This window comes from Pezoporus wallicus, unplaced genomic scaffold (assembly GCF_028554395.1).
Source record: "Pezoporus wallicus isolate ANWC-B61680 ecotype Strahan unplaced genomic scaffold, APGP_CSIRO_Pwel_v1 contig_4161, whole genome shotgun sequence".
NCBI classification, from domain to species: Eukaryota; Metazoa; Chordata; class Aves; order Psittaciformes; family Psittacidae; genus Pezoporus; species Pezoporus wallicus.
The window spans coordinates 2,776,757-2,804,470 of NW_026639584.1; the positions used below are offsets into that span (position 1 = coordinate 2,776,757).

General features: G+C 40.6%; 1 protein-coding gene and 1 long non-coding RNA gene across 7 annotated transcripts in view; one reads left to right on the forward strand and one right to left on the reverse strand.

Moving 5' to 3' along the window:
- Positions 1-27,714, reverse strand: part of TENM2 (teneurin transmembrane protein 2) — a 679,035-nt gene that overhangs the window by 25,505 nt on the left and 625,816 nt on the right. For all 6 annotated transcript variants that reach the window (XM_057415147.1, XM_057415146.1, XM_057415150.1 and 3 more), the window contains 7 exons: positions 17,922-18,132; positions 12,874-12,993; positions 10,571-10,832; positions 9,655-9,922; positions 8,386-8,529; positions 6,328-6,577; positions 3,332-3,352 (listed from right to left, as the gene is read on the reverse strand). In XM_057415147.1, coding sequence (XP_057271130.1) covers positions 3,332-3,352; positions 6,328-6,577; positions 8,386-8,529; positions 9,655-9,922; positions 10,571-10,832; positions 12,874-12,993; positions 17,922-18,132 — 1,276 coding nt within the window. The remainder of the gene's footprint in view (positions 1-3,331; positions 3,353-6,327; positions 6,578-8,385; positions 8,530-9,654; positions 9,923-10,570; positions 10,833-12,873; positions 12,994-17,921; positions 18,133-27,714) is intronic.
- On the forward strand, positions 2,699-11,563 carry LOC130602354 (uncharacterized). Its single transcript, XR_008972886.1, has 3 exons — positions 2,699-2,749; positions 7,021-7,157; positions 11,438-11,563. It is a non-coding gene; the product is annotated as an uncharacterized LOC130602354 (long non-coding RNA).

Genomic DNA, 27,714 nt, shown 5'->3' on the forward strand with positions numbered 1-27,714 from the left:
TCTTCTGAAATATATGGGGTTTTGACAGTTCGTCACGTTTTGGAACTACTTTAGCAAATCTTCTGCAAATTGAGAAATGTCAATCTTTGCCATATATGTACATTCACACACACACAACTGCAGTGCAGAAATATTTTCAGTCTTGCCTGGCTAGTTTAACTCAATTTAGTTGGATTTTAAGCATGATGTGAATTTTGCAGCCTTTGGAGCCTATGGATGAGTGTAAATAAGATCAATGGCGGTTTCAAAGCATAGAAGACAAATGAAGACAAGAAGAAAAAAAAAATGAAGGTTACTTACCAGTAACCAGAGATATTTGCCTCCAAATATCCACACTCCTAGCTTCATGTGGCAAAAGTGCCCATCTCCAAGAGTGAGGATACACAGAGGTAAGTTACGACGGACATAAGCCATTTCAAGGTCACACTGGCTGGAAATATCATAAGGCCACTTTTGGCAGATGGATTTATCAGCACCACAAAGAAAACTGCTTTCATGTGGTCATGACCAGATCAGGAGGAATGAGGAGGTCCAGCAATATCAGTTTCTACAGTTATTTTCCTCTATGCCAGTCTTTGGCATGGCATGATTTTAGGTCAGTAACAGCTGTAAAGCTGTAGGAAGGAGGAAGGAGTTTGGTTTGACCAGCATTCAGTTGGCAGAGGTAGTACCATCTGCTGAAGTCTAGGAGTGTAGAAATTAGAGATGAAAAAATACAACAAACAAAAAAATACTTGGCAGGTTCATTTCATGCATGGATCTCAAAGTACTTGAAAAAGATGGGTATTACACCCATTTTACAGAGGAGGAAACTGAGGCACAGAGAGGTTAAGTGGTGTAGACAAAGTTATGCAGGGAGACTAGTGACATGCTTGCGATTAGAGCACAATCTCTTTATTCCCCAAGTTCCTCTGCTTATCTTCAGCAGCAGACTGCACCTCTTCACTAGGCCCTTACTATATCCTTCTTCTCCCTCCCAAACAAAGCTCAGTCTTCTTTGTCACCTAACAAGATATTTCTTTCCACTCACAAGGTTTCTGCAGTCTCTCAAGTACCTGTGCCATTCAAACACCTGCACATTGGTCCTTGAACAGAAATTCTTCTTCAACATGCTCTCTCCTTACACTGAACAAACCCTGCTAGGACACTGGTGTTGTGCAGCACTTCACAAATGCACCCAAGCTCAGCTTGAGGCTTTGCAACAGCAGCAGATGAGCCAAGAAGGGACAGCTGTACCTGCAGGCTCTGGGCTCTGGCCCTGAGTGCCCTTTGCCTGGCCCTGCTGAAACACAGGCACCCACCCTGGCTGGGTGGGGAGTCCCGGGGCAGGTATGAACTAGGTGCAGACACCGCTGCCGGTCCCATAGGTGGGAGCTGTGCCAGCAGTGCCTGCAGGAGCCGCGCTGCTCCTGACATGAGCCACACTGGAAGCGTCTCTTCTCTTCAGACATGATTTTGCCAGCCTGTGCTGCCTTCCTGAGTGAGCATGCCCTGCTTCCCTGTGCCCACAGCTAGCCTCAGGCATGGCCCGCTGCTACCAGGATGGGGTAAGGTGTAAGTCAGGGTAAAGAGCGATGGCAGAACACTGGGTTACGTCCCTCTCCTCTTTCAGTCATTGGTGTGTCTGTGGAGCTCACCCTGCCTTCTCCCCTGGAACCTCCCTCAGGGAGTCAGTCCAGACCAGGGAGCAACTCTCTGGAGCTGCAGATCTGCTGCATACCCCTTTGCTCTTTCCTGGGCTCGGTAAGGGAACAGATAGCGGCAGAATGCTTCATCCCTGGCTTGGGGCAACCTGGTCGAGTGGAAGGTGTCCCTGCCTGTGGCAGGGGGTTGGAACTGAATGATCTTAAGGTCCCTTCCAACACAAACCACTCTGGGATTCTATGACTCTCCACATAAAATATTTGAGGGACTTTAGCAGAAAACAACTGGCGGAAGGTGACGTGCACTCACCATGTCCCCAAAGAAACTGGGAGATTATTACCTCAAAGAGCAATACATTTTAAATGAGAAGTAAACATTTATCAAACCAGCATCTGAGCAACCACAGACCTCTGCCTCTCTTCTCTCCGTGCCACTGGAATCTTTTATTCAAATTACAGGAAGCCAATGAAGGTACCTGGTTTTAAAAGATTTCCCATAACCTTCAGTATTGCTCAGAGGTTTCTGCCAATAATGGCTCTGCCTCTTGCCCTCCACAGTGACTACAGCAGATACCACTGGGCAGCCTTGCTCTGTTCCGGGAGGGAGCCCAGTGCTTGACAGCATGTGGTACAGGCAGGATCAGCTTGTCCTCCCTTTTCTTCTCAAATGTGCATCAAATTCACAACCTAACGACAGCTTTTCTTTCAATCCAACCAAAAAGAGAAGTGCCCAGAGCAAATCCCTAAGCATCTAAAAAAAAAAAATAACTAAGCTGAGTTAGTGCAAACGAGGAGCCTCAGCATCACCAAAAACCATCAGCAAATTATGAATTAATTCATCCAGAGAGGAAAATTTAGTGAAAATGTATACTTGCTATACCAAAATATATTGTAAAGGGGAAATTATACTGTTTAATCTGGGCCATCCTTTGTATCTAATTGTGTCACAGAAATGGAAAATATGGTTTTAAAAGGGTGATGCACAGGACACTATGGAATACTTTCTTGTTCTTGCCTTTGATAGTCTCCAGGGTGAACATCCTCCCTGTCCCGGAAGATGAACAAGCGTTTCCTATGCTGCTGCCATCAGAAGCCCTAGTGCTCAGGTGAGACAATGAAAATCTCCTCTCCTAATGTCCAGGCAGGTTCTGCCTCCTTCCTGCATCTTACAGCAACTGCATCTAGTGGTTGCATACAACCAGCCCCACAGGTTGACTGACTGTTAAATGTATTTGATGAAAGAAAATAGAAACTAAATTATGAGAAAGGACAGAGGGTTCAGAAAATCATTAATGACCAGAAAATGAGTTTTTGACCTATCTGCAGTCATTAGTGCTTTTGTGAACCTTTCTGGCATTTGTAAAAATGCTCTGGTAGTTTGCCTCAACCATTTAGACCAATTACAGACAGCAGGGAGAAGTGCTTATAGAGAAGTTATCTTGGGGTTCATTATACTGGCATTCTACTAGAAATTTCTAATTACTGTCAGAACTTATTTGGTTGCTTTTTGACTGCATTTCATAATTGCTAACGCTTATCATATTCATAACACACAATTACCACATAAAAATGTTTCTATATATGGTACATGAAGAACATAACATTACACAAGAAGCACAACACAAAAAGCAAACACAATGAAGCAAACAAACCATATCAAATTATATGGGAAAGAGCTCGTGTCTTACCTATGTTTAAACTCTTTATTTCTTTATAGAAAGGGAACAGAAGAAAAAAGAACAAACAGTTAGCTGAAGAATAGATGGTAAAGCAAACATAGTATTTGTTTTATTTTACAAAAGGACACAGGAGAAGATATCTCTTTTCAGCACTAGCCTTTGCTTGGGTTACGGATGAAAAGCGACTGGGAGTGATAGAGTTGCAAGCTGGTTCTCTGCCCCCAACCTCCACCCCCCGTATATTTTACAGGACACTTTCTAGACCCCTGAAAGAGTTCCTCACATGGAAATATGAGTATCCTGTGGGCTAGGAGCTAGAAAAACTGGCAGTTTTCTGAATACAGAATGGGGGAGGGAGAAGCACTGGGCTCAGGATATCACCTGCCAGTTGGAGGCAACCTCTTTAATCAAAATAGTTTTCCAACAGGCTACTTCTAAACAAATTTCTGCTACAGAATATACTTTCCTCTCCTCCTAGTCCCTAGAATAATTGCTTAAAGCAAGTTTGGATGCTACTCGGTATCTATTTAAGCCTATCAAGCAAACCTGAGGGTAAAAAAAACCAACCCTTCTAAGTGAGCAGTAAGATACTGTACAATGGGCGATAAATAGCATTAAAGGATCTGTACCATCTAGACACGAAGTCAAAGGAAAAGTGTCCTTTACTTCCCGGAAGTAAATTAATACATTCCCCACACCACAGTGTTTCACTGTGTTTAAGTCATTTCCATTTAGGAACATCCAAGGAATGAAACAAAGAGGTGCATGAAAACTCCCGAGCTGCAGCACTCAATGCACAGCTCCAAACTTGCAATACCAGCGTGAAGCATGACATGCAACACTCCTGAGTCAAAATTCCTATTAGCTACTCAGAGCAGGCATCTTCATAAACGACAGTGCGAAGCAAATACGCACACTGGGATGTTCTGACTTACAAAGTTACTCAAGATTTATACTGGCTTATGTAAAACCAAAATTACACCCATTGGGAAATCTAAATAGTGATGTATTTGGTACACCCGTTGGGAAATCTAAATAGTGATGTATTTGGTATTTAATACTTATGAACATATTATTTGCAACGTTATTCAAGCTACTTGATACTAGCTGAAGACTGGTCTCATTCTTACTTATTTAGCTCAAATTGTCAACCTCTTACGCATGTAACTTATATAGATTTTAAGTTTACTTCTGAATCATGACTGCTGCTATAGATGATGTTTGCTGGAAGGGACCTTAATTCCCTTTAGAGGATCAGGGGACAAAAGATACCACTGCAAATGCTAAAAATCTGTGTGTCAAGCTATTTGCAGCTGTCCAATAGCACTCAAAACGCAATGGCTTTATTGTTCATTGCTAATAGCTGCAACAGAAGCTAAAGAAATTATGCTATGGAAAGCAGACCTTCCTAAAAGTAGAGAGAAAGTGGACAAAAGCGGATTAAGAAGTCCATCTTCTGTTTCTTTACAGATGTTCTGATTTTCCCTCACACATGCTGAAAAGCCCAAGTTCTTGAAAAGCCCAACAAACACTTTACTGTTTGTTGTAAACTTGGAGACAACATTTCCAAGTATCAGGTGGCCTGGGAAACTCTCTGGCTGATATTAGCAAGTGAGGTGCATGTAAAAGCCTTACATTAATTATCCAAATTTGAAACTGTTTCTCTTCACCTATAAAGCTGTGATCCTATTTACTGGAAAGCTAAAATGAACTGAACAAATTAGAAACAAAAAAAATCAGCATTATATACCTTATAATGCACAGCTACAGTGTACGTTGAAATAAATATTTATAACTGGTCGCACATCCATACCAGCTCCCTCCTGTGGTTTATACTGAGCTGCCAGCAGAAAGCACGCCATGATCTATGACTTTTTGGAGTTTCAAATCTAATGAGGCAGCCTGATGGTATATGAGGTAGGTGTCAGAGAGTGATTTCAGGGTAGAATTGGCCTGAATTGGAACTCTTTTGTTGTATAAAATCAGAATTCACAATAGTGACATCAACAGAATGACATGAATGGAAGAGAGGTGTAGAATAGAGCTAGGCCTCCTATTCTCTCACTGTCCAATCATTTTGCACTTTCTCCCACTAATTAAAAACTAAAAGTACAGTGGAAGAGAGGAACTGGTTATGGCCATATCATTAGAAAAAGGCTAATGACCTAAATTTACTCTATGGACTTTGCAGCTGTATCCAATTTACAAAAGAATTAACTGTATTGCCTGAGTGGGCTGCAGAAGTATCAGGAAACAGCCAGTATAAGCTATTTTTTTCTCATTTTTCTGCAAATACTCAATAGTGCTGTAACTATAAGGTCCAGTTACATGAGTTACAGTTTGAAGCAGTAGCTCTTGCCTCTCCTGTAAGAATGAAGAAAGGAGATGGAACAGAAATGGGTGAAGTGGTACACTCTATGCTCATGCCTTCCCTATTAAGTGACCAAATCTGAATGCTGGGGAGGGGGCGCAGGATGGGGGGACAGAGGTTCAATCTTAAAAGGAGTTCTGATGATGAAAGTGACTCTGTATGTCAATCTTAACTGCACTAGGCAATGTACAGAAATAGACTCACAAGCATGGGAAAGCAGTGGGAAAGTGGCTGTCAAAACCATTGACAAGAAAACCTTCCTGCTAACCTTGTAAATCTGTTTGAATTTGCTTATCTCTGTGGCTCAATACCTAAGGGCAGTCAGTTCTGCAGTTTTCAAACAAAACTAAATGATGCATAGTACTGAGGGGAGATTGTATCAAATGATCACCAACAAGAAAGAAGAACATGGTTTGTTCTTTTTGTACAAGCCTGTTTGTCCTTTCCTCTAACTTCTCTATAGTTATTGCTCTGATAAACTACAGACTTTGAACTATGCATTTCTGTGCCCCATTTCTCCACTGGAATTTAAATAGGTTGAAAGTGACAATGTTTTACAAAATTATAAAAAGTAATGGCAAAGGCTGGTTTGAGCACAGGCTACAGAAATGAAGCAATAAGGTTAACACCTTACCTCAGCTCCAATATACTAGTAACATTCCTGGATGGGAAGATACGCCGAATATAGTTAAAATCTCCAACAAAGAGACTTCCATCAATACCCACTGCCAGTGCTACAGGGGCCAAAAGCTTATTTCCTTCTGCTAGACCATTGCAGCTGGGACAGGATATGCTTCTTCGGCGCCCATTCCCCATAATGCTGGTTATCACAGCTGGCTGCTGAGTTAGAAACTGATTTTCTCCATTGCCTTTGTGCAATATACCTAATAACAAAGAGGAGAAGAAGTGGTTATTACTGTCATTCACTGCAGGGGACTTCAGGTAGTTCTCTTTTCAATAGCTGCTGTTAAGGACTGTACACTGAAATGACTGCAGCATTTGCTTCTTCAATGGTGCAAAAAGAGTGGAAGGGGTTTCCGATAGTAAAAATAAAGGTTTAATGAAGATGCTAAAACCCACACATGTACACAACCACAGCCCCAGACATAAACCCACAGTCCTTTGGTATTCATTATGAAAGAAAACACTGCCATACAATTCTCTGGCCTGTCACAATGGTTTAGATTGTTTTATTAACTGGGAAGTGAGAAGGCAAACAGTGGATGTGTTCCTTATTTGTGTCCCTGGATTCTCTCACTCCACTTTCCTTTGTTACATTCTGTCTGGAATTTCATGCCAACCTTACTGTTCCCTTTCCACTTCTCAGTCTTTCACACTTTTTTCATGGCAAATGAGAAGTGAGAAATGGAGGCACGGAAGAAAATGAAAGCACAGCAAATGGAAAGAGAGGAGAAAGATGAAACTCCTGGAAGGGCTGCTAAGGATCAACAAGGGAAGCTAGTGGTAAGGATCTTTAGTAGGCTTGAAGAAGCGCTTAAAGATGGGTTTTCTTCTCAAAATATTAGTTCAAAAAGCAGTCCCCTGCTCCCAGAGGAGAGTGGATCCTCTGCAGTGACCATTTTCCATGCCATCAAAGACTGTAGAAACCTAACCAAAAAATTTTAGCCTCCGGTTCTCTTGGAAATCATAGCATCATAGCATAAACCAGGTTGGAAAAGACCTTTAAGATCATCAAGTCCAACCCAGGACTGCCAAGCCCACCACAAAACCATGTCACTGAGGGAATAAGATGCTTTAATGTTTTCTACATTAACCTGGCATTCTGAAATCACCGTTCTTTGGATTTCTTCTGTTGCGTGCCTCAAAGTCTCGTCAATTTAGTTGTGTGATGTGGGGTTGTAAGCAATTGTAACAAGTTTCACTCTCTGCAACTTCATTCTGAAGTTGTGCTGCCAGAGGCAGTTGTATGCAGTTGTATGATGCTAATGTAACTGGGACCCTGCTGGTGACAACAGTGAATATCATGTACTATCCAAATGATTATCATCTCTACAGCATCTGACTGCTCCACAACACCTGAAGTGTGTGCAAAATCTTGCCTATTCTGAATACTACTTTATGCCTATTCTGAATACTACTTTAGGTTTCTTGAGTAACAATATCCTTTGCAATTGGTTAATGCTGGGATCAGCAGGAAGGCTGTAGAAAACACTTCACAGGATCAAATGAAATGCATGCTAAGCATTCAGCTCCCTAAGGTATTTCAAGTAAAATATGAAGACCAGGAACATTCAGCTTAGGATATGTAAAGACAAAGAAAAGGGAGGAAAAACCAAACAGGTGACAAAGGAGAAGGACAAATGAGACTCAGTATCTTATCACAGACTCGTACTCCCTCTAAGCCCCATCTCAGATTAGAGGGAAAAAGGTCAAATGGAACCAGAATGGGTATGGTTGTTATCAGAAAAACAGGGAAGGAAGACAGAAGGACATTACGAGGGAATACATGAACAACAGAATAGAGGATAAAGGACTTGCTGTGCAGAACAGTAAAACATTTGTTGAAAGTCTACAAAAACTTTCTGACAACTGAAACGTGTGCATGCTTTCCTGAGCCAAAGGTGGAACAAAAACACTGGAGAAATTGCTTTTTCAAGTGTAAATATAAAGCAAATAAAAAGGGTTCACAAAACTCCATACAGCACAGAAAACACGGAATTAACTAACTCACCACTCTTGACATTAAGTACATGATGTTTATCCAAAGACCATCCTCCTAAATTTGAAGGATCTAGTTCAAAGCCTTGCAGCAGTGCTGTCCTCTTCTCCCATAAAATGAGACTGGGGCAAGTCTCATATTCAAACCCCACAGAAACTGAAATAAAATAAAAACTAATATACTTGCTGAACAAACACTGAATTAAATGTCCAGAGCACATTCAAATCATTCAGCATTCCATCTCCCCAGCCCCTCAAGATGGAGTGATTATATTCCTCTCTTTTATTCTACAATATTAAATTCAGATCTTTGACTAGACACAAATTTGAAACTTCATTCATATGTACTCTGCAGGGATCTGATCACTTCTCTTTGAATAGCTGGCGGTGAGAAGTGAGAGTTTGGTGAGAGTGAGAAATACGGGGTTTAAAATATCATAAAATTATTCTATCAGATCACAGATGAGATCAAAGTCTTCATTTGCCATGTGTTCACAGGATTTATTTAGTGCGTTCACCTCACAGACCATATACCAAGGAGCAGTGAAAAGTTTGGGTGCTTTTAAGCACATAGGCACTGCAAGCATTACTCAGGAAAGCAATATCCTATGCAACAATGTAAGAAAAGCTACAGCAAAGACGATTTTAGAAAATATAGAAAAGAAATCAGAGTTTGAAATCGGTTTTTCTTTTCACACTGGCACAGCTCTGATGCCTCTTTTTAGCACTGCTGTATCAAAAGGGTTCTGATATGAAAATGAAAACTTAAAATATGATGATCACTCTCCCTCCCCCCCCCACTAGAACCAAGTGAACTAAAGCCAGCTATAGAATTACAAGACTGAGCAGCATTAGAAAAGGACCGTTTTCATTTCAAATGTATTGCACCACAAGAGGCTATAATAACAGCATGCATAAAAACCCAAATGCACTGAAGAATGCCAGACAGCCCAGCAGGATGTTCATTTGTTAACTGAAAGAAAATAAACACGTAGTGATGGACTAGGTTTCACCTAAGTTCCTGTGGCCAGTTTTTCCCATGTCTGGCTTAAACCTTGTAAGTCAGCTACCGATCAGGAAACACAGGCATGTTGATGGAGTTTAGACCCTCTGAATGTGATCTTTAATGTGTAAAAGAAACATAATACAAAGATAGATTGTGTCAGGAAGACAAGAAATGTCTTTGCTGTATTTGCTTCCCCATAAGAAATCTCTGCAGTTTTCTTACTGAGAATTACAGGTCTTACTTGAAAAGTTTTGGAGCTTGTATATGCTGACTTACCTACAGCATCTGACAACCCATAAACCTTCTGACCATACGCGTCTGTTTTGTCCCAGATAAATGTATATGCCAAGTTGGGAGACGCCTGAAATGATTTTTGAAACAAATGCCCTTCTACTGCTACCATCAAATGAACTTTGATTAGATTCAGTGGCACAAGTGACTGAGTCATGGTGATCTTAAGTAAGGATTTGTATCCAGCAGTACGGGAACTCAGGTAGCTGAGCTTTATGCTAGAGCCAGGGATCTCAATTTCTTCATGAAGAACCTGAACAGGAAAAAGATCAAACATTTCACATTAGCGCTTTGTTATTTTTTTTAATAATGTCCCCTTGCCTATTCTTATGGACTTACAGCTTTCTGATATTGGGAATTGCGGTCCTCAACTGACATTTCTGGAGAAGTAACTCTTTGGTATCTGTGTACACTTTCTAAGAGCCCAGTGCTGGCACAAGCGCAAATAAGTACAAGTACTTTTACTGCAAGTTGTATTTAAGGGGAACATAAGAAATAGTCACAGGAAGCAGCAGCTTTCACTAACAGCATAAAGTAAAGACTAACTAAAGTAGTGAAACGATAGCATTGGTAGAGTTTTCCTTTGCCCTAAATAGCCTGTAGTTAGCACCACACACTTTACATAATTCTCTTGAAACACCTAAGCTGTCAACTGAAATACAGAGATGCACCTGATATATTGTTTGATAATGAGAAGGTGCATGGTAGTCAAAGATAAACGTGTCTGGGTGACATAAACTTAGGAAATCTCCTGCAGACCTCATTGGAAAACCCGGTATCTGTCAAAATGAATGCAGCTCACAATTCCAGGGGAAAAATGGTGCCTCTGCAGCAAGTGCTCAGTTCAGTACTAGCACCTCACCACTGATTTCCACATTCTTTTCACTCACACTGTTCTTACCTGGGTTTCTGGTACAATGGGATTCCGGCCTGGAGCATCACTGAAGAAAGTTGAAAGTGGTGATGAAATGATGAGTGGGTCAGGACGGACAAAACCACTTAGATCACAGCTGGGAATGGAGTTCTCCTCTGTCTTCATGGCAAGCGTGTCCATGGCATAGAAGCTATTCCATGGCAACCATACTGTCCTTTCCTGACTCATAAATGGAGCCCGTTCAAAGTGCAAGGTTAGGGATGCTCCACCATTTGCCACCAAGTCAAACCTAGAAAAATGTGGGCTTTAGAAGTGACAAGACTGAATAATTCCAGTAACAGATTTCCTGGCTAATGAAAGAGGTATATCAGTATACCTACAGCAATAGGTTTATGTCCTGGCTTTGGCTGGGATAGAGTTTGTTTTATCCCTAGTGGCTGGTATAGTGCTGTGTTTTTGCTTTAGGACAAGTTGATCATGAGGGGATGTTTTAGTTGTTGCTGAGCACTGCTTACACTAAGAAGGACTCTTCAGCTTCTTGTAGTGACCTGCCAGCAAGGATGCCGAGGGCGCATGGAGGGGACACAGCTGGGACAGCTGACCCAAGGGATGTCCTGTGCCATAGGACATCCTGCTCAGCAGATAAACTGCAGGGAAGGCTTGGCCAGGCCACTGCCTGGGCATCGATCGGCGTGGGGTCGGCAGCTGCTTTGCACTTGCATCACTTGGGTTTTAGTTATCTCTTTTTATTTTGTTATTTTCCTTTCATTACAATTATTAGCACTATTATGTTACTGTTATTATTAGATTTTATTTCAATTATTAAACTGTTCTTATCTCAATCCATGAGTTTTCTTGCTTTTACCCTTCTGATTCTCTCCCCTGTCCCACCAGGGTGGCTGCATGGGGCTGAGCTGGTGGCTGGGCTTAAACCACAACCGCATTTTTTCAGTATTATGCTTCAAATGATCAGTAATGGCATGTGAACCTCTGGCCACTGAACAACTGAAATCCAGCCAAAACAAGCAATGATTTGAAGTTACCTGGACAACCCTTGTCCCTATGTATTATAAACTCTACATTAAATATATAAAAAATACCCAACAAACAAATCACCCCATTTATTACCACAAGTCACCTTTATTTATAGAATCAGCAGAGAAGCCAAGTTCATATGGCACTGGGCACTGAATTAGCCCTTTTCTAAGAGATGCTGTCCATTAAGTACAGAACGGGACATGTGGCAGTAAGAGAATAGTAATGAAAAGCTTTGCTGTTTGTATTCTACAAATCAGGTAACAATTCCTGTGCCCAGGACAATTGATCTCAGTTTTCAGAGAGATGAGGTATTTACACCCACCCCTACATAACCAGAGCAGTAATATGTAGCTGCGCAGGCATTTTGAAATCTGGCCTGAGTAAAATACTTCCAGGTTGTTCTGACAACAGAAGTAGATATCAGTCGTTTCATGGCAACATGACAAATGACTCCATGATTTATATAACCTATTCAGATTTAAATACAGTTCAGTTCAGCATTTACTGTAGCATGAAACCACTGAAGTCAAGCACAGTATGCTTTTATTATAACAGAATAATATTCTGGGAAATATGGAAATTAAACACTCCCTATAGTTCATTTGACTCAATTATTTCAATTCAATTGTTTGCATGCAAGATGAAGATAAAATGGCAAATGTTTACAATGCACGTGTCACAGAGAAACTGGTTTAGTTACCATAGCCAGGAAACTAGATAAACCCCGACAGTCTGATTTGTGTTTATCTGAATTTGTGTGCATTTCAAATCAGCTGATACAAGGGGGAAAAAGCACTTTTTTGCACAGCAGGAAATTGTCTAAATATATTCAATTAGAATCTTTTGATTACATTCTACCCTGAAGAAGCTCAAAAGATAGTGGATCTTCAAAAGGGAAGAGAGTCAGAAGGGAACTCTTAACAAAATATACTCTTCTATAATGATACTTTTTTTTCCCTAGCAGGGTTTGCCTGCCTTGCATTTTAAAATGCAGTATTTCTGATCTCAGCTGGATATTACTGTAGTCCACAAATGTTTTCATGGATACAAAGCAATTTATTGGAAAGGAGTGTGCCTGCTAAGACGTCATTATCAGAAGTCAGCCCTTGCATATCTACTCGCAGTTAGCATTCAAAGTGCCATGTGAAAAATTACTTTTGTGTTTACTTAATAGTTCTTTGCCCTGGGAGGAATGCGATGCATGGTACCACATGGTTCCATTAGATCATACCATCTGTTAATCAGCAAAGACACTATCTGAAATAGAGACACAATGAAGCAAGCAAACTCACGTGCCATCCTGACGAGTGATGGTATAGCCATACTTTGGATACTTGACAAATGACACGTTGACCCCAACTAGAGGCGTTCCATCTGTAGTCACCACTTGGCCTCTTATGAGAGACACGAGACTGAAGAAGAAAGATAATTAAAGGTATTAAAGTTAGTTACGAAAGTTACGTGGCTTATAAACTGAGTAGTGGAACATTTGTGCCTCATTTACTCTAAATCCGAAGATTTTTAGAAGATACTGAAGATGTTGGCCCAGTGTCATCTATATACTTATATTTATACTGCTGACCTATGCAGTGAGGTCTGTGTATACAGAATGGGAGTTGGTGCCTTGTCTAACAAGGCTTTGTTTCACTGTCTAAGGAGGCTTTGCAGAGTAGAAAGCTGTCTCATATTCAGCAATGTCAGAACTGTGACCTTGAAGTCCCACTGAAACAATACTTGGGCACTTCTCAAAAACCTCCCTGGGTACAACAGAGTGTCTGTGGATGCCTCATACACTAGGCGAATACAGTGTAATGTCATACCTCTTTTATACAACCAGTTTTCCAAACCGAGGTTCATATTCCTTCATCTTAGGGTGTGACTGATGTTTGTATACTGCATTTGGTCCTGATCTGCAACCTTTACTTTTCAACTTTGTCAGCAGGTGAAAGGACTTTAAGGCCAGAGTTTTCTTAGCCAACAGGTTAAGCAGCTTTGCTTAACCTAATGGAGAAGAAGAGGGGTCATTCACATGTGAGCCACAGTCAGTCTGTTCTCTTTTGAGAGTACTCTGCTGCATCTAAGAACAGTGGGCAGAAATCGCTGCTGCCCACCTGGTTGCCTCCTCAGCCTCCGAGCACTGGAAACAGCAAGTCCCACTGCTCCCTGCTGCACTGCTCTCCTGCATGGCCAGTCTGTTCCTGCCCCTCTCCTCTCCCAGCTGGAGAGGAGTCTCCATGCCCCAGCTCCTTTCCCTTCCACATTCCCTGTACCCTGGGAGAAGCAGATTGGTGAGTGGGGAAAGCTGCATGGTCAAAGGGAGATGGAAAAGACATCCTTGTAGATGTACGTCTCCTCTAGATGGTTTCCTTTTCTATATGGAAAACATGAAAAAAGGAGAAAGCAATCTGGGGAAACAGGGAGAGAGTTAAATCCTGCTGTAATCCATAATCTATAGGATCAAAAATGAGGCAGAAAAGCCCCATTTTTGAACAGACTGTGCTGGAGGGACTGGAGCTGCCCCTAAGTCTTTGCAGCTCCATGCACACCAACAGGCATAGCACCCTGACACCCAGCATCCTGATACCCAGCATCCTGACACCCAATCTGAGCTGCAGGACATGGGGATCAAACTGAGCTGCTTGCCTGAAACCTGGCACAATTCAGTTCAATTCCGGCATGGCTCTAAGCAGATGGCATCAGAGCACATCTATTTGCACTAGTTTAAACATGCCAAGTGCAAGGTCCTACACCTGGGGCGGAGCAATCCCAGGCACAGCTACAGGTTGGGCAGAGAAGAGATTCAGAGCAGCCCAAGGAGAAGGACTTGGGGGTGTTGGTTGATGAGAAAATGAACATGAGCCGGCTTCAGTGTGCGCTTGCAGCCCAGAAACCAACCGTATCCTGGGCTGCATCCAAAGGAGCGTGACCAGCAGGTCCAAAGAGGTGATCCTGCCCCTCTACTCTGCTCTTGTGAGACCTCACCTGGAGCATTGTGTGCAGTTCTGGTGTCCTCAACATAAAAAGGACATGGAACTGTTGGAACAAGTCCAGGGGAGGGCCAGGAGGATGATCAGGGGACTGGAGCACCTCCTGTATGAAGACAGGCTGAGAAAGTTGGGGCTGTTCAGCCTGGAGAAGAGAAGGCTGCATGGAGACCTCATAGCAGCCTTCCAGTATCTGAAGGGGGCCTATAGGGATGCTGGGGAGGGACTCTTCATTAGGGACTGTAGTGATAGGACAAGGGGTAACGGGTTAAAACTGAAACAGGGGAAGTTTAGATTGGATCTAAGGAGGAAATTCTTTACTGTAAGGGTAGTGAGGCACTGGAATGGGTTGCCCAGGGAGGTTGTGAATGCTCCATCCCTGGCAGTGTTCAAGGCCAGGTTGGACGAGGCCTTGGGTGACGTGGTTTAGTGTGAGGTGTCCCTGCCCATGTCAGGGGGTTGGAACTTAATGATCTTAAGGTCCTTTCCAACCCTAACTATTCTATGATTCTATGAATATCAGGGATTGTTTTCAGGTCTTTTCTATTAACTCTGAGATGTTCAAGGTACTTGATGTAAATTTCTAACTGTATTAACTGCCAATTCAACCACTACTTCCTTCCATTTTTATTCCAAACACGGTATAATATGTTCTTCAATATTACATAAAAGAAATTAATGAAAATTAACCATTTCTGTTACTTTGGTTTCAGAACTTTCAATCATTACTTGACCCTTCAGGTCAAATTCTAATTGCAAAATCAACATTTCATAACAGAATATGGAATTTAATAGAAGCTGCCCAAGATGGCATTATTGTTCTTGCTGGAATTATTTTGTGTTACAAACATACAGAAATAGCTGTAGGAAGATAGTCACTCAAGCTTCTATAGGGGAACAGTACAGAAAGCAGATAAAGGAAGAAATCATCATATGGTAGAAGAAAACTAATAATGTTCATGACTTAATTTTTTCTACCTTCAGTTTTAATACTTCAGGAAATAATTTGAATAAGAACATTGTGGCTAATACTTTTCATTTCTAAAACACCAACATATGGGACACAATAGAGATGAAAATTTGTAGCTTAAATCTGGATTTATAAGAAGTAGTATGTTGACTGATAGTCACAGAGAGGACAACTTTCATTTTGCAATCTTTCAAATATCTTTAAAATTGACAAAATAGGTGATTCTTGCAATCAACGCATTTTGTTATTTACTGCTTTAGCAGAGTAGGAAATAACTTTCTTTTTCTTATGCTAGTACTGGAAAAAATCATAACCACTATTTTGTCCCGGTTTGAATGAGAGGTTGAGCTAAGAAAAGAGAGAAGGCATTATCTGTCCTGTTAGCTATTCTTGAGACTGTGGCAGCTTCAATAAATGTGAAACTTGGAATCTAACCCTGTGGCACTTTTACAAAGTCAAAAATCTTAGTTTTAAAACCTTCAGTTTGACACTTTGTATTAGATTTGCCTAAAATTGGTACCAAAAATAACAGCTGAGCTGTAGATTTCTCAAAAGCACCTTCACGACTTAGAGGTTAAGGCCAATTTAAAAATGTCATTAATATGCCATTTGCAAAGATGTGTTAAAACACACGACACACTTCAGATGAATAAAACAGAACTAAAACTCCTGCCACCAGCAACCCTAGAAAAGATACTTAACATAAAGCTAAAATTTAGAATGAGATTTTTTCAAAGAGCCTCAGGATTGAAGTCCCCAGCACCCATTTAGTCTAGGGCTCTAATTCATACTGTTTAGAAGACTCCAACCTCTACCCATGCCTACACAGCTTGATTATTTCTAATACAGTTTCTAGTATTTCTTGGGTGGCATAAGAACATCCGCATGTCACGATACTCCTCTAGAAATCTGGAAGGATAATCACCTGCTTTTGTACAATACTTCAAGCTGTAGGAATGAAGCGCTGGACCATGTTAGCAACACAACTAAACATTCTAGATGATAGCGCAATACAGATACAGGGAATACTCATTTTCATTCTGGGTGGCTTAATGAGACAGCGGCTCAAGCACTCATTACATACAGTATGGCACAGGAAACTGCCTGCTCCTCTTAACTCCAGGAAATTTTGGTGATCATAACACATAGAGAGCAGCAGGCACCAACCAGCCTATGGACTGGATGTCTTTTATGCTGTAGCCTGGATTCCTTTTTGAACAATTGCTCAGCCCATGAATGAGTAAGCTTCACTCTCGCCTTGCTTTCTTTCTCATGTAACACTGCAAAATATTGCAGCAATTCCCTCATCTTATTTTTACAGAGCTGATGAGAAAAAAAAAAAAATCACAACAAATTAGATGAAACCAGAGCAATTTAACAATTTCCTATTATTTTGCCAAACTCCATGTGTGCATGGAGTATTTTATAGAATAGAATAAAGTCTATATTACATAAAGTAGGATCCAACAGGGATTTTCTGACAGAATATGGAAATCATTTGAACATACAATGGGGACCTGCCTGGTGCATCCAGAAATGTTATGATCCTCATTTTACAGACAAATATTTAGTGGCTTGCTCTGCCTCACCCAGTGAGCCTATAATGAAATCCTGACTGAAAAAAGAGTTTCCTGTAATGAAGTCCAATATTTTGGGCACTATCTCAAATGAAGTTATTTCTCCAGTTTTAACCTTGGCAATATGAACATAATTAACATATTCATCAACTTCTTAGCATCTTTCCATGGAGATATATTTAAATAATATTGACAAATAGGAACACCCCTTTTCTTGAAGCATACAATGGCATCAAACATCAATTAATGATGTGCTGGCTTTTACAATCATTATAAACATACAATTAATAATAAGAACAAACACAGGAAAAGAAAACAAAGAATAAAATGAAAACCTAGTGAGATGCATTGATGATGCAAGTAAAACAGATTTATATACGGAATACATAATCAAATCCCCCCTAAGTTAATGTATCTTTAGAATAATTTGAAATGTTATTCCATTATTGAAACTTGTGTTAAGGGCAGTAAATAAAATGCAATCTCTAATTGGAAACTAGTTTACATTTTCCCTTGTTCTAGATTGCAGTCTTCATAAAATATTAAACTCAGAAGCTCCTGCCTAGTGGAAGGAATCTTTTTCTAGGGGTTTCCAATATGTTAAAATGCTAATAAAACTCAGTGCTATAAAATAAAGGTCACACCACAAATTGCAAGACCGTGCCCTCAGTGGGAATGATGCGTCAGATGCAAACACATGAAGCATCTGAAAGCAACATCTCATGTTTAAATATGAATAAAGTGTCTGGGAGGAATTTTTCCAAACAATGCAACTGCACAGACACAGCATCATATTTTATAGCTGCTACCTGCTGTTGAAGGGATTTTCTCCTGGGATGATGTGAGTGCTGTCCTTCCCCACTAAAAGCTTGATCCGATCGTAGAATGACTTCACAGCTGGGGAACCTGAATGGCTCTGTTGTATGATGTCAAGGGGATCACGTGAACCACGGCACAGCAGGCTATTTTGACAAGTAGACTGGAGGCAGCAATCTGGGTCCAGGCAGTCAACCAAGCCATCTGAAAGGTAAGAGTCATCTGGAGTCAGCCAGCTGCACTGTGCTATCAAGTAATAGCATCTAATGGACATCTTAAGGAACTGGAAAAACCTTAATGCTTACACTCCATAACATCCCTATGCCATAAAACTGGTGATTGAACCAACGAGGATGAGGCTGTCCCAAGAACACTGGTTAAACACCATTACTGCGACAACTAATTCAAACCAGTGTTAGGTGAGAATTAATCCCAAAGAAATCTCTTAAGAGTTGAAACTGGGAAAAAAAGAATAGTGGCAGAAGTTCAGGAATTTTTTGGTTATTTTTTTATTTGTTTGGTTGTATTTGTTCTGTTTTTTTAAAGCTTTCCAACTGTTTGTTTTACAAAGGTTTTAGATTTCCTTACTGCACTTTAAGATTCTTGAGAATTATGTTGTTTAATTTCATTTGCTCAGTCTGGGGAGATAAGGGAAGGAGACAGGAGTGAGAGAGTAAGTTGTCATTACCCAAGTAAGATACAAACTACATTGTACCCATTTGGGCAATAGAGAAGTGCTGCTGGAACTCCCACCTCCCACAGATATCTGATTCAGAACTTGTTTGCATGCTTTAGTCAGGAAGGATCACTCACAGAGCTGGTGGGTTCAGTCATCACATTACATGTTAGGTTGTCCATCAAGAATATGTCTTAGGAAGTATTTTTAAGAAAAATTAGAATTTAAACGCCAGAAATTAAAATGGAATCCTCATCAGGGAGATTGATCTGTACACTGAGATAAATCACAACTGACTATTTTTAGCGCATACCGTAACCACTTCTAGCATCATACTTTCCACTGGCATTATCATTTAACTGAAATATGTTCTCTCAATGGAGCTCTACTGTAATTTAGAGATTAATAGCCATTTACTTTAAAATATTACCCTCTAACAATTCAGAAACATTTATTCATCTACTCTGGCAAGAATCAGGCATCCAATCTGCAATCTACTTAGGTCTGTAAACTTTCAGACTCCCCAGGACATATTAATCTGATTTTTGAGTACAAATACGGCCTGGGCACCTACTGAAGACCATGCACAAGAGAGAACATTCCAGCAGGTTAGCTGACAAAATTACTCCAGAGTACGATCATGATTCATGTATTCTAAAGCTTTTCAAATGCACAACAGACCAGCACTACCCTACACAGTGGTAACTGGAAAAACAACAGCAAAAGAAAAACCCAAACCTATAAAAAGGTTTCTTATTTTACAATCAGCCTGGTATTTCCAATGGCCCATGTGTGCCTGAAATGACTGTTTCTGATTTAAAACCAAAATTGCCAAGGTTTCCTGACAATGTTTCATTCAGCCCTCTAAGGAAATTTAAGTTAGACAAACTACCTTGTTGCAAGAGCTATACCTTGCTGTAAGGTCAGTCGCCGGCTCACATTAAAAGCTGCATTCATCTTGAAATCCTTTCCAGTGTGGTGGTAGGAATTTTCGTTCTTGCTACAGTCCTCTTCCCACCCGCTTTATATAATCATTCTAAGGGCACCATTAGCTTCAGATTATAACTCAAGGCAGTTTTCCTATTAAGCTCTGAGAACTTTTGCTCCGCATCCTGCTTTCTCTCTCAGTTTGTGACACCTCCACAGCCATGAACTTTAAGCTGACCACTGTTCAGTCTGCTCAGTTCTTTCATTCATATGACCACCAGTCAACAGAATCCTACCAACACATCAGAAATAACAGAAGCAAAACACAGCATATAAATTACTGCCTTTGATAAATTTACATTTACCTGTTCAAGCTGCACCATATTTTTGCTATACCTGTTATTAGAGGTGAGCATATGTTATGTCTGTAATGACCTCATCAGGCAGCAGATTATGGGATGCTGCAACTGAGCACTTCTGATGGCACCATGAACTTTCAATTGGCATATCAATCTCTCAGCGTCCTGTCAGTCATGCGAATCACATCTTGATGCTCGCAAGCCCCTTTGGATATAGTCTGACATTGCAATCTTCAGTAAATTACCCTGTCACTGCCAATCTCACCGTTATCTCACAAACAATCAAGCAGGCAATCAAACTGCTCTGAATTGCTAGTTCAGGACCTGGGAGGCTAGAAACATCTCCATTCAATACCAGGGAGAAACCTGTGTATGATTCCTTTCATGTAGGAAGGGTTTTATGCAGTATGTGCATTCAGACTTGCACACTTTCAGATGCTCACAAGAATATTTTGAAAAGACAGGAATATACCTTAACATAAATATGCACCATTCACTTGTTGGAAACATTATTACTTATATGGCTATTTTCTCCTGTACTAATTTATTCCCAGATGGCAGGATTCAGCGTTAGGATATTTTTACCTTATGCCAACCAGCTGATCCAGCTTGTTGCAACAACAGACCCGATGTATGGATCTGTTCAGCACAGGCAGCCACAACCTGGGCACTGCTGTTGAGTGTCACAGGCTTACACACTGCTACTCTATTTGCATTCAGAGTTGCACTGCTGCTATTACTTACTTCGTTGCTCCAAAAGCTCTGACTCTATGTATGAAAGAGTATTGATTGCTGTCAGAATGTATTTGTTTCTAGGTCATCTTTGCCTAATTTGCTATCCAGAGGCATTATCTCAGAATGGCTGAGGTTGGCAGGAACCTCTGGAGCTTTTGTGGTCCAACCATCCTGCTCAAGCCAGGCTATCAAAAGCTGACTGTTGAAAACTATGCTTGGACAGTTTTTGAATATCTCAAGGATGGAGACTCCACACCTCTCTGGGCACCCAGCTCCAGTGCTCAGTATTCCTAAGGATAAAGAAGCATTTCTCAGCATACACTTGTGCCAGGCATTGTTCCTCCCCAGGTGCAGGGCTTTACATTTCATGAGATTCCTAACAGCTCATTTCTGCAGCTGTATAGCACCATTACATATGAAGCAAATTCTTACAGAATCATTTAGTTGCATTAGAATCAGTTGATTAAAACCAGGGCTAGAAAAAAAAATCCCTACCTTCTGTAAGAGAAAACTGCATGGATTTTAATTAGAATTCAGTACTTTGTTTTTTAATACATACTTCAGAGCTTGTCATCTTCCAGATCTCCTCAGGTACACTGAATTATTTATCTGGCTAATTCAATGACAAAACCCTCACCAGTAGCCTCACTGAGATATTGCTCCTTTTCACAGCATACTCATCCGAGTTTTAAGTCGCCAGTTAGTAGCTTTCTAAAACTCTCTATACTAAAGGAAAGAGACTGTAGGAGGAATTAAGGTGATGCTCAACCTCCTTCAACAATCTGAAACCAGAGGAAGTCCTGACTTGGCTTTAACTGAGAAGAAAAAATAGGAACTTTTGATCTGATTTCAACTGGCAGCACAGGATCAGCTCTCCACTGCTGCTTGTGGTTTCCTGAATTCCCAAATCTTTTCAGGAACAAAGCAAGTGACATGGTATTCCTCTTGAAGACATCACTTCTGCTAGTGGGTGCATACATTTCCTCCCTTTCTGAAAACTGAACAAGCATTTTCGCAGACTTACTTTACAGCAAGAAGAAAATTTTCAACTATTATATTTAAGTAGAATAATGTACTCATGTATGCCGTATTTCACAAGGGCCTTAAACTGTGTTCGTCCTGAACATCATGACAATGCCTAAAAAACTCTGAGCAGGAACAGAGATGTATTTTTTGCTAATGTATTTAGAACCTCTCATCATCAGTTGTCTTTCACCACTGGATAGATTTCTTGTCACATTCAGGGGACTGGATTCCAGGATAGTCTGGGTTGGAAGGGACCTTAAAGAACACCTAGTTCCAGCCCCGCCTTGTTCCTAGAAGAAAGCTCCGGAGCCCCTGCTCAGCAGAGGGCATCCTTACACTTCACCAGCTTCAGGAGCAGGGGACTCGCAGAGTGTAATTCCTGGAAATTTTTCTTTTTCCAGTAAACATTTCAGACTGATGATTAAAATGGAGGGGGGGAAGAGCAGCTATTACAAACCCTGAGGGCAAAAGGCCCTTTGATCACTCTCAGGGCAAATTAGTTAATTTATCATGATCCAATTTTAATTATGTGTAGTATTAATATACCCAAGGTGAAAGAATTTGAGATGCTCTATCAGATTATCAAAAGAGTAGGCTTTCTCTGTGCCAACACAGAAAGATTTTAATAGAACTCTAGAGCTGCACGCAGAACTGTTTCCACAGACAGGCTATTCCACAGCCCAGGATATCTTATTACCAGGAAGTTTTACCTAATATTTAACCCGAATTTTCACTTTTGTAACCTGATCTAATTGTTCCTCAATGAGCCAGACTGGGAAGCCTCTCTGTGAACTGTCAGGATATCCAAATTATACCACTGGCTCTTAAAATGAGCTGTGAGCACAGCAGAGTATTTCTGGAACCATTAAACCTAAACCAAAGCTGCCTTTCAGGAAAGGCTGGATTGTAAATCCAGAACTGTGGTTAAATAGGATAAACCTGGCTTACGTGTAACCTGAGTGTGCCTCTGAATGCCCCCAAAACTCCCCAGTGAGGTTTTAAAGTACCCTGGCACATGACATTGGTAAGCAACAGCTTCATTTCCCTTGCCCACTCAGGATCCCTGTGCTGCCCTGAGCTCTGGCAGTTGGGAAACCCCTCATCCCTAAGAGCACCAGCTGGAAATGACTACTGAAGGTGTAGCTCCAGCTACACGCTCAGAGTGGTGGTACACAGCTTGTGAATACTAGCGGACAACTGATGTTGGACAGAGCCTTGGCGACATGATCCAGGGTGAGGCATCCATGCCCATGGCAGTGAGGTTGGAACTGGATGATCTTAAGGTCCTTTCCAACCCAAACCATTCCACAATTCTATGCTCCACATATGGCTTAGAGCAGAGCTGACCTGGAGGGCTCCACGACGAGAACAATCATGACAAAACTCTTTGTTCAGTTCTAGTGCACCCACAGACACTTTACCCAGTGACAGGGGGCTTTTAAAACCATGGAATTTGCAGTCACTGAATTTCTTGCTTTCAGTTCTCCATGGGGTTATAAGAGTATGTTATTGTAGTAACATATCCCGGGAGGGACAGTGTAAGGATAAGCTGGCTAATGTGTGTAAAGGCGATTAGAGGCTGACATGAGTTTTAGCAAAATCACAGACAAGCACGCTCATTAGCTCTTGTCAAACTTACATAATGTCTAGTTTTGATACAGATTTTCTACTCAAGCCTACACGACTCACTCTGGCCCCCATCCACAATAGATTTCAAGTACTCATTACATTTAATGTTCTAAAACTGACTATTGTACAGGCTCTGGGAAGGTGTTTTCTGTGCCAAGAGTATTCTGGGTATTTATATTGAGAACTTCATAAAATCTTTTGTCTGTGCTGAATTAGAGGCCCCTGCTGAGGCAATGCTTGTTGAGGCAAGCTAAATTACATGATTTGCCTTTGTGCTGTGAAATACTTGTATTATCTTAAATGTCACAAGCCTGATGCAGTATCAAGTCACAGGATTTGTAATTTTCTAAGAGCAATTTTTTTCTAAATGTTTATTGCAGAAAGACACTTCTCTTTTCTTTCTATTTTCTTTCTGTCTAATTTCAGAGATGAGTTTTCCAAGACAACTCAAATAAACAGCCTTTCAATCAGCCGAGTGCACTGTCCTGACGGTGAACTTCTCTAAAAATGTGTTTTTCTCCTGAATTGAAGGGAATTCATACTGGAGCAGAGAGCTGCTTTCCCTCATTCATTATCTTTAATGTATTGTGCCAAACAGAATTACTGCCAACTGTACTTCTTGGTGGGGTTACAGCTATATAGTAACAAACTGCAGGGCAAAATTTCCTTTCGGAGATAGGCACAGCTCACTTTGGAAAGCCAAGTGGAAATAAATTAAAATGTGTTTTGAAAAGAATGTCCCACTTTGCATAACAAACAAGGAGTTCCTCATTCCATTTAGTTTAGCATTCTATACTGCCATGGGTAGCTTCTTTCTCTTCACCACCCAATTTTAGTCCAGATAATTACATTTTGAGCATTTTTCTTTTTCTTTTTACCCTGCCTGTACCTGTCCTCTCCATCCTGATCAAATCAGAAACAAACCCATTTAGCAAAACCTGGGTTAGTTTCTGTTCATCTTTCTCTGAGATTACCTAATTTTTACTGTCTGGCTAATAAAGATCATAAACATGAGTAATTCTGAATGGATACAAAAGGTGGGAGAAAGGAGAAAGAAGGAAAAGAAAAGCCTAGAAGGAGCAACCCCAGAGGGCAGTATGGGCTCCTGCCAGGGCTGCCTGGGAAGAGGACAGAGTTCTTAAGTAGCTGTCCCAAATTATCCCACTAAATTCAGAACAAAGGCCCCTCAAACATGAGCTCCTGGTATCATCTGCATTCAACATCTAGTGAAACTGTTCTTTAGAAAATAAGTATTTTTTTGCTATACATTCCATTGTCCATTTTACTTGGAGGCACTGGAAGGTCTAAAATGAAATCTAGTTAAAAATGCACAATTTATACAGATGAGATTATGGTTATGAGATACCAGAAACCTTTTTCAATTTAGGAACAAGCAATTTATTATAAAATAGTTATTGTAAAAAGATGTGTATAAATATTGGTTTCCTTATGAATATATCAAAAGAAATGACTTAAAAAGCAATGTACCTTCTCCCATTCCTCACAATATCATTTCCAATCCCTTAATTTCCTAAAATAAATCCACAATGATTTAAATGGGTTATACATGTCTATTGGGGGGATTATACACTGTAATCACAATTACAGGTCTTAAAATAAAGCTATTTCTAATCCCTCCAAAAGATGCTTAATAACTATTAGATTACTGAGGGACTGATTAAGGAAAGGATTAGATTTAGAAGTGGCCACAGTGAGTAAATTGTGTAATACAAACGTGATTTGGAAAACAGAAACATTTTCCAAGTTCGAAAGATTTTAAAAGTGAGTCAGTGCCAGAACCCCCTTACTTTTCAGTTCAGCTTCCCCCTTAAAGATACATAAATAGACAACAGATGGATAAATAAGGGACTTTCAAGCTTTTTCAGCAAAGTACCCTACACACCATAGTTACCCTGAATAGGTTCATAATGAAGGCCCAGTTAAGCCCATCTCTAGATTTGACATAGGATGGCAAGGACAAATACAAGTGAATTTCCCAGTGCTACCTTGGATCATGCACAGTTCTACTTGAACAGCCCGAGGAGGAGAGAACAGCTTTGGACGCTCTTCTCTGGAAACCCATTTTATTTATCTGAGTAATGCACATTGACATCCCATTTAAAATGAAGATTTGTATGTCTCAGCAAGACAGGGACACATCTGCCTCTTCTAGGAATAAGCCAACTAAAGGGCATTAATCTAAAATGGAAGAAAAATATTAAGTATAATCTTTCATTTTTCTCCTTCTGAACTATGGTATAGAGTTCGCATTGTGGCAGATAATGAGACAAAACAGGACAAATGGGAATCCCTTTGGAGTCAGTGGCAATGCTCTTCTTGACATCCATGAAATGAAGACTTGGCCCAAGGCCTTTGAATCTGATTGTGAGATACAATTGCAGTAAGAATGGCTGAACAGTGAAAATGCTCCAAAATATGTTAAATCTGTTGCTGCATGGGGAAGAATGGAAGGCAGTAAATGATCCAAGTGACTTGCTGAGGCAACTTACTTTAACAACATGAATAGAGGGACAGAAAGAAAGGAAGTTCAGCTGTCCAGATAAGGATCTCATTTAGGCAAAACCTGTATTTTTAGATACCTTACTGCCTTTTGAAAGAACAGCTTGCATCTTCACTACTACTCCACTTAACATAACTTGCTTATGTTAGCAGAGCAATGCTGGTAATGGAGCAGCAGGCGTGTTCAACATTTTGCTGCAAATAAACTTGGTTGAGTTGCAAATGAAAGAGTGACTGGGAGGAGAGGAAATTTGTTTAACTTTCAATAATCTCGCACTTTATATAAATCTTTGGGTTCTGGTAACTAGCTGAATCTTTAACATTGGTTCCCATGGTACAGCTTCCAGCTTTGTCTAACGGGAAAACTTAATTTTATCTGCTCCTTTATATGCTCAGTCACAATTATACAAAGGTGCAGCTGGAAGCACAGAGTACATATTCCTTCCTTCCTATCTTCCTTCCTCCCCGTTCCTGCACACTCCTGTGCTCTCCCCTGTGTTAGCACTGATAAATGTATAGGTCACAGGATGTGTCCCTGGCCAGATATGTAGTGAACCAGACATGTAAAGACTAGTAAGGCAAAGGCAGAACTGCACTCTAAGATAGCAAGTATTAAGTAATTAATGTTATATCCAGTTTTGAGTTTTGATGTCACTCTTATGACTGATGATTTGCCAAACAGATGGGAATGACAAAGACTCTGTCCTTACAGCACATATTGGAAAGAACCCCATGCCATTTCAAAGAAATCAGAAATTCAAAATACAATAAAGCAAACTGAAACAGCAAAAATCACCAAGGCATGAGAGAGACAGCAGAGTTCTGCAGTGCCATGCAGCCTGTGCCACCTGAGCTGTGCACACAACATGGCGTGGCTGATATAAAGCATTTGTCTGTTCATGTTTTCAGGTACAGCTTACAAGTGTATGTAAAAGAGCAGCTGAGCATGTGCTGGACATCTCCTGATCTCCCCTGCAGAAAGACTACAGAAACCTAATGAGGATGAGGCTGTTGGAGGGTAGTAATGACCATTGGGTTGAACTCCTGAGCTAAGGGTCAGAAAACAAAGGATTCATTTCTGCCTTTATCATAAAATCCCCATGTGAAACGTGTGGGTCAAATGGACTTTTGAGGTTGTTTGGACCTTGGAACAGGCATAGACTACCAAACCATCTACACTCTGACATGGAACAATGAGCAGCAACCACTCCAGCCTCTGGAAAAACATGACTTCAACCTGCAAGCAACCTTCAACGACCCAAGTGTTCTCCCCTCAATCTTTCTAGCCTTCAGCTAGACCAAAGTTTTCTTTGAGGTGCAATTAGGGCAAACCAGAAACCACGCACCTTCCACATTAATGCTGATTAATATTACACATCTGTTGTAGGCATATTTATTCTATGTATTCTTTGATTTTGACAGACTTTTAGAATTCTGCAATTTGAAATTGGGATGAAGAGCTGAATGCTCCCCCTGGTCATTTTTTCCCATTTGCCTGTTTCACAAGTGCAGAATATGGTCTTGGATAGGTAAACAAATGTCTTATACAAGTACTTCTGATAATGTTTCCCATATTCATTCTTTACTTTGATGAGAATCTGATGACATATCCATTTTCAAATTTTCCTCCATAATCTTCAAAGCCTGTCAAATCTGCAAACCTGAGCAGTTCAGCTTTTAGTTTCTTACACTGGATATTAACACAAGTTTAGTGGGTTTTGTTGTAGAGTTAAAAGGCAACTAATGTAATCTGGCAGTTAGATTCTGGTCTTAATTCAGTCACAGAGATAAAGCAAGTTCCAGTTTTCTGAAATTGAATCAGCTCTAGAACTTTTCAAGTATTTCTGTAGCACTGATCACATGTGAAACCTAGGAACTAACAGGAGTTACAGGTTAAGCTAGCGGGTGATACTC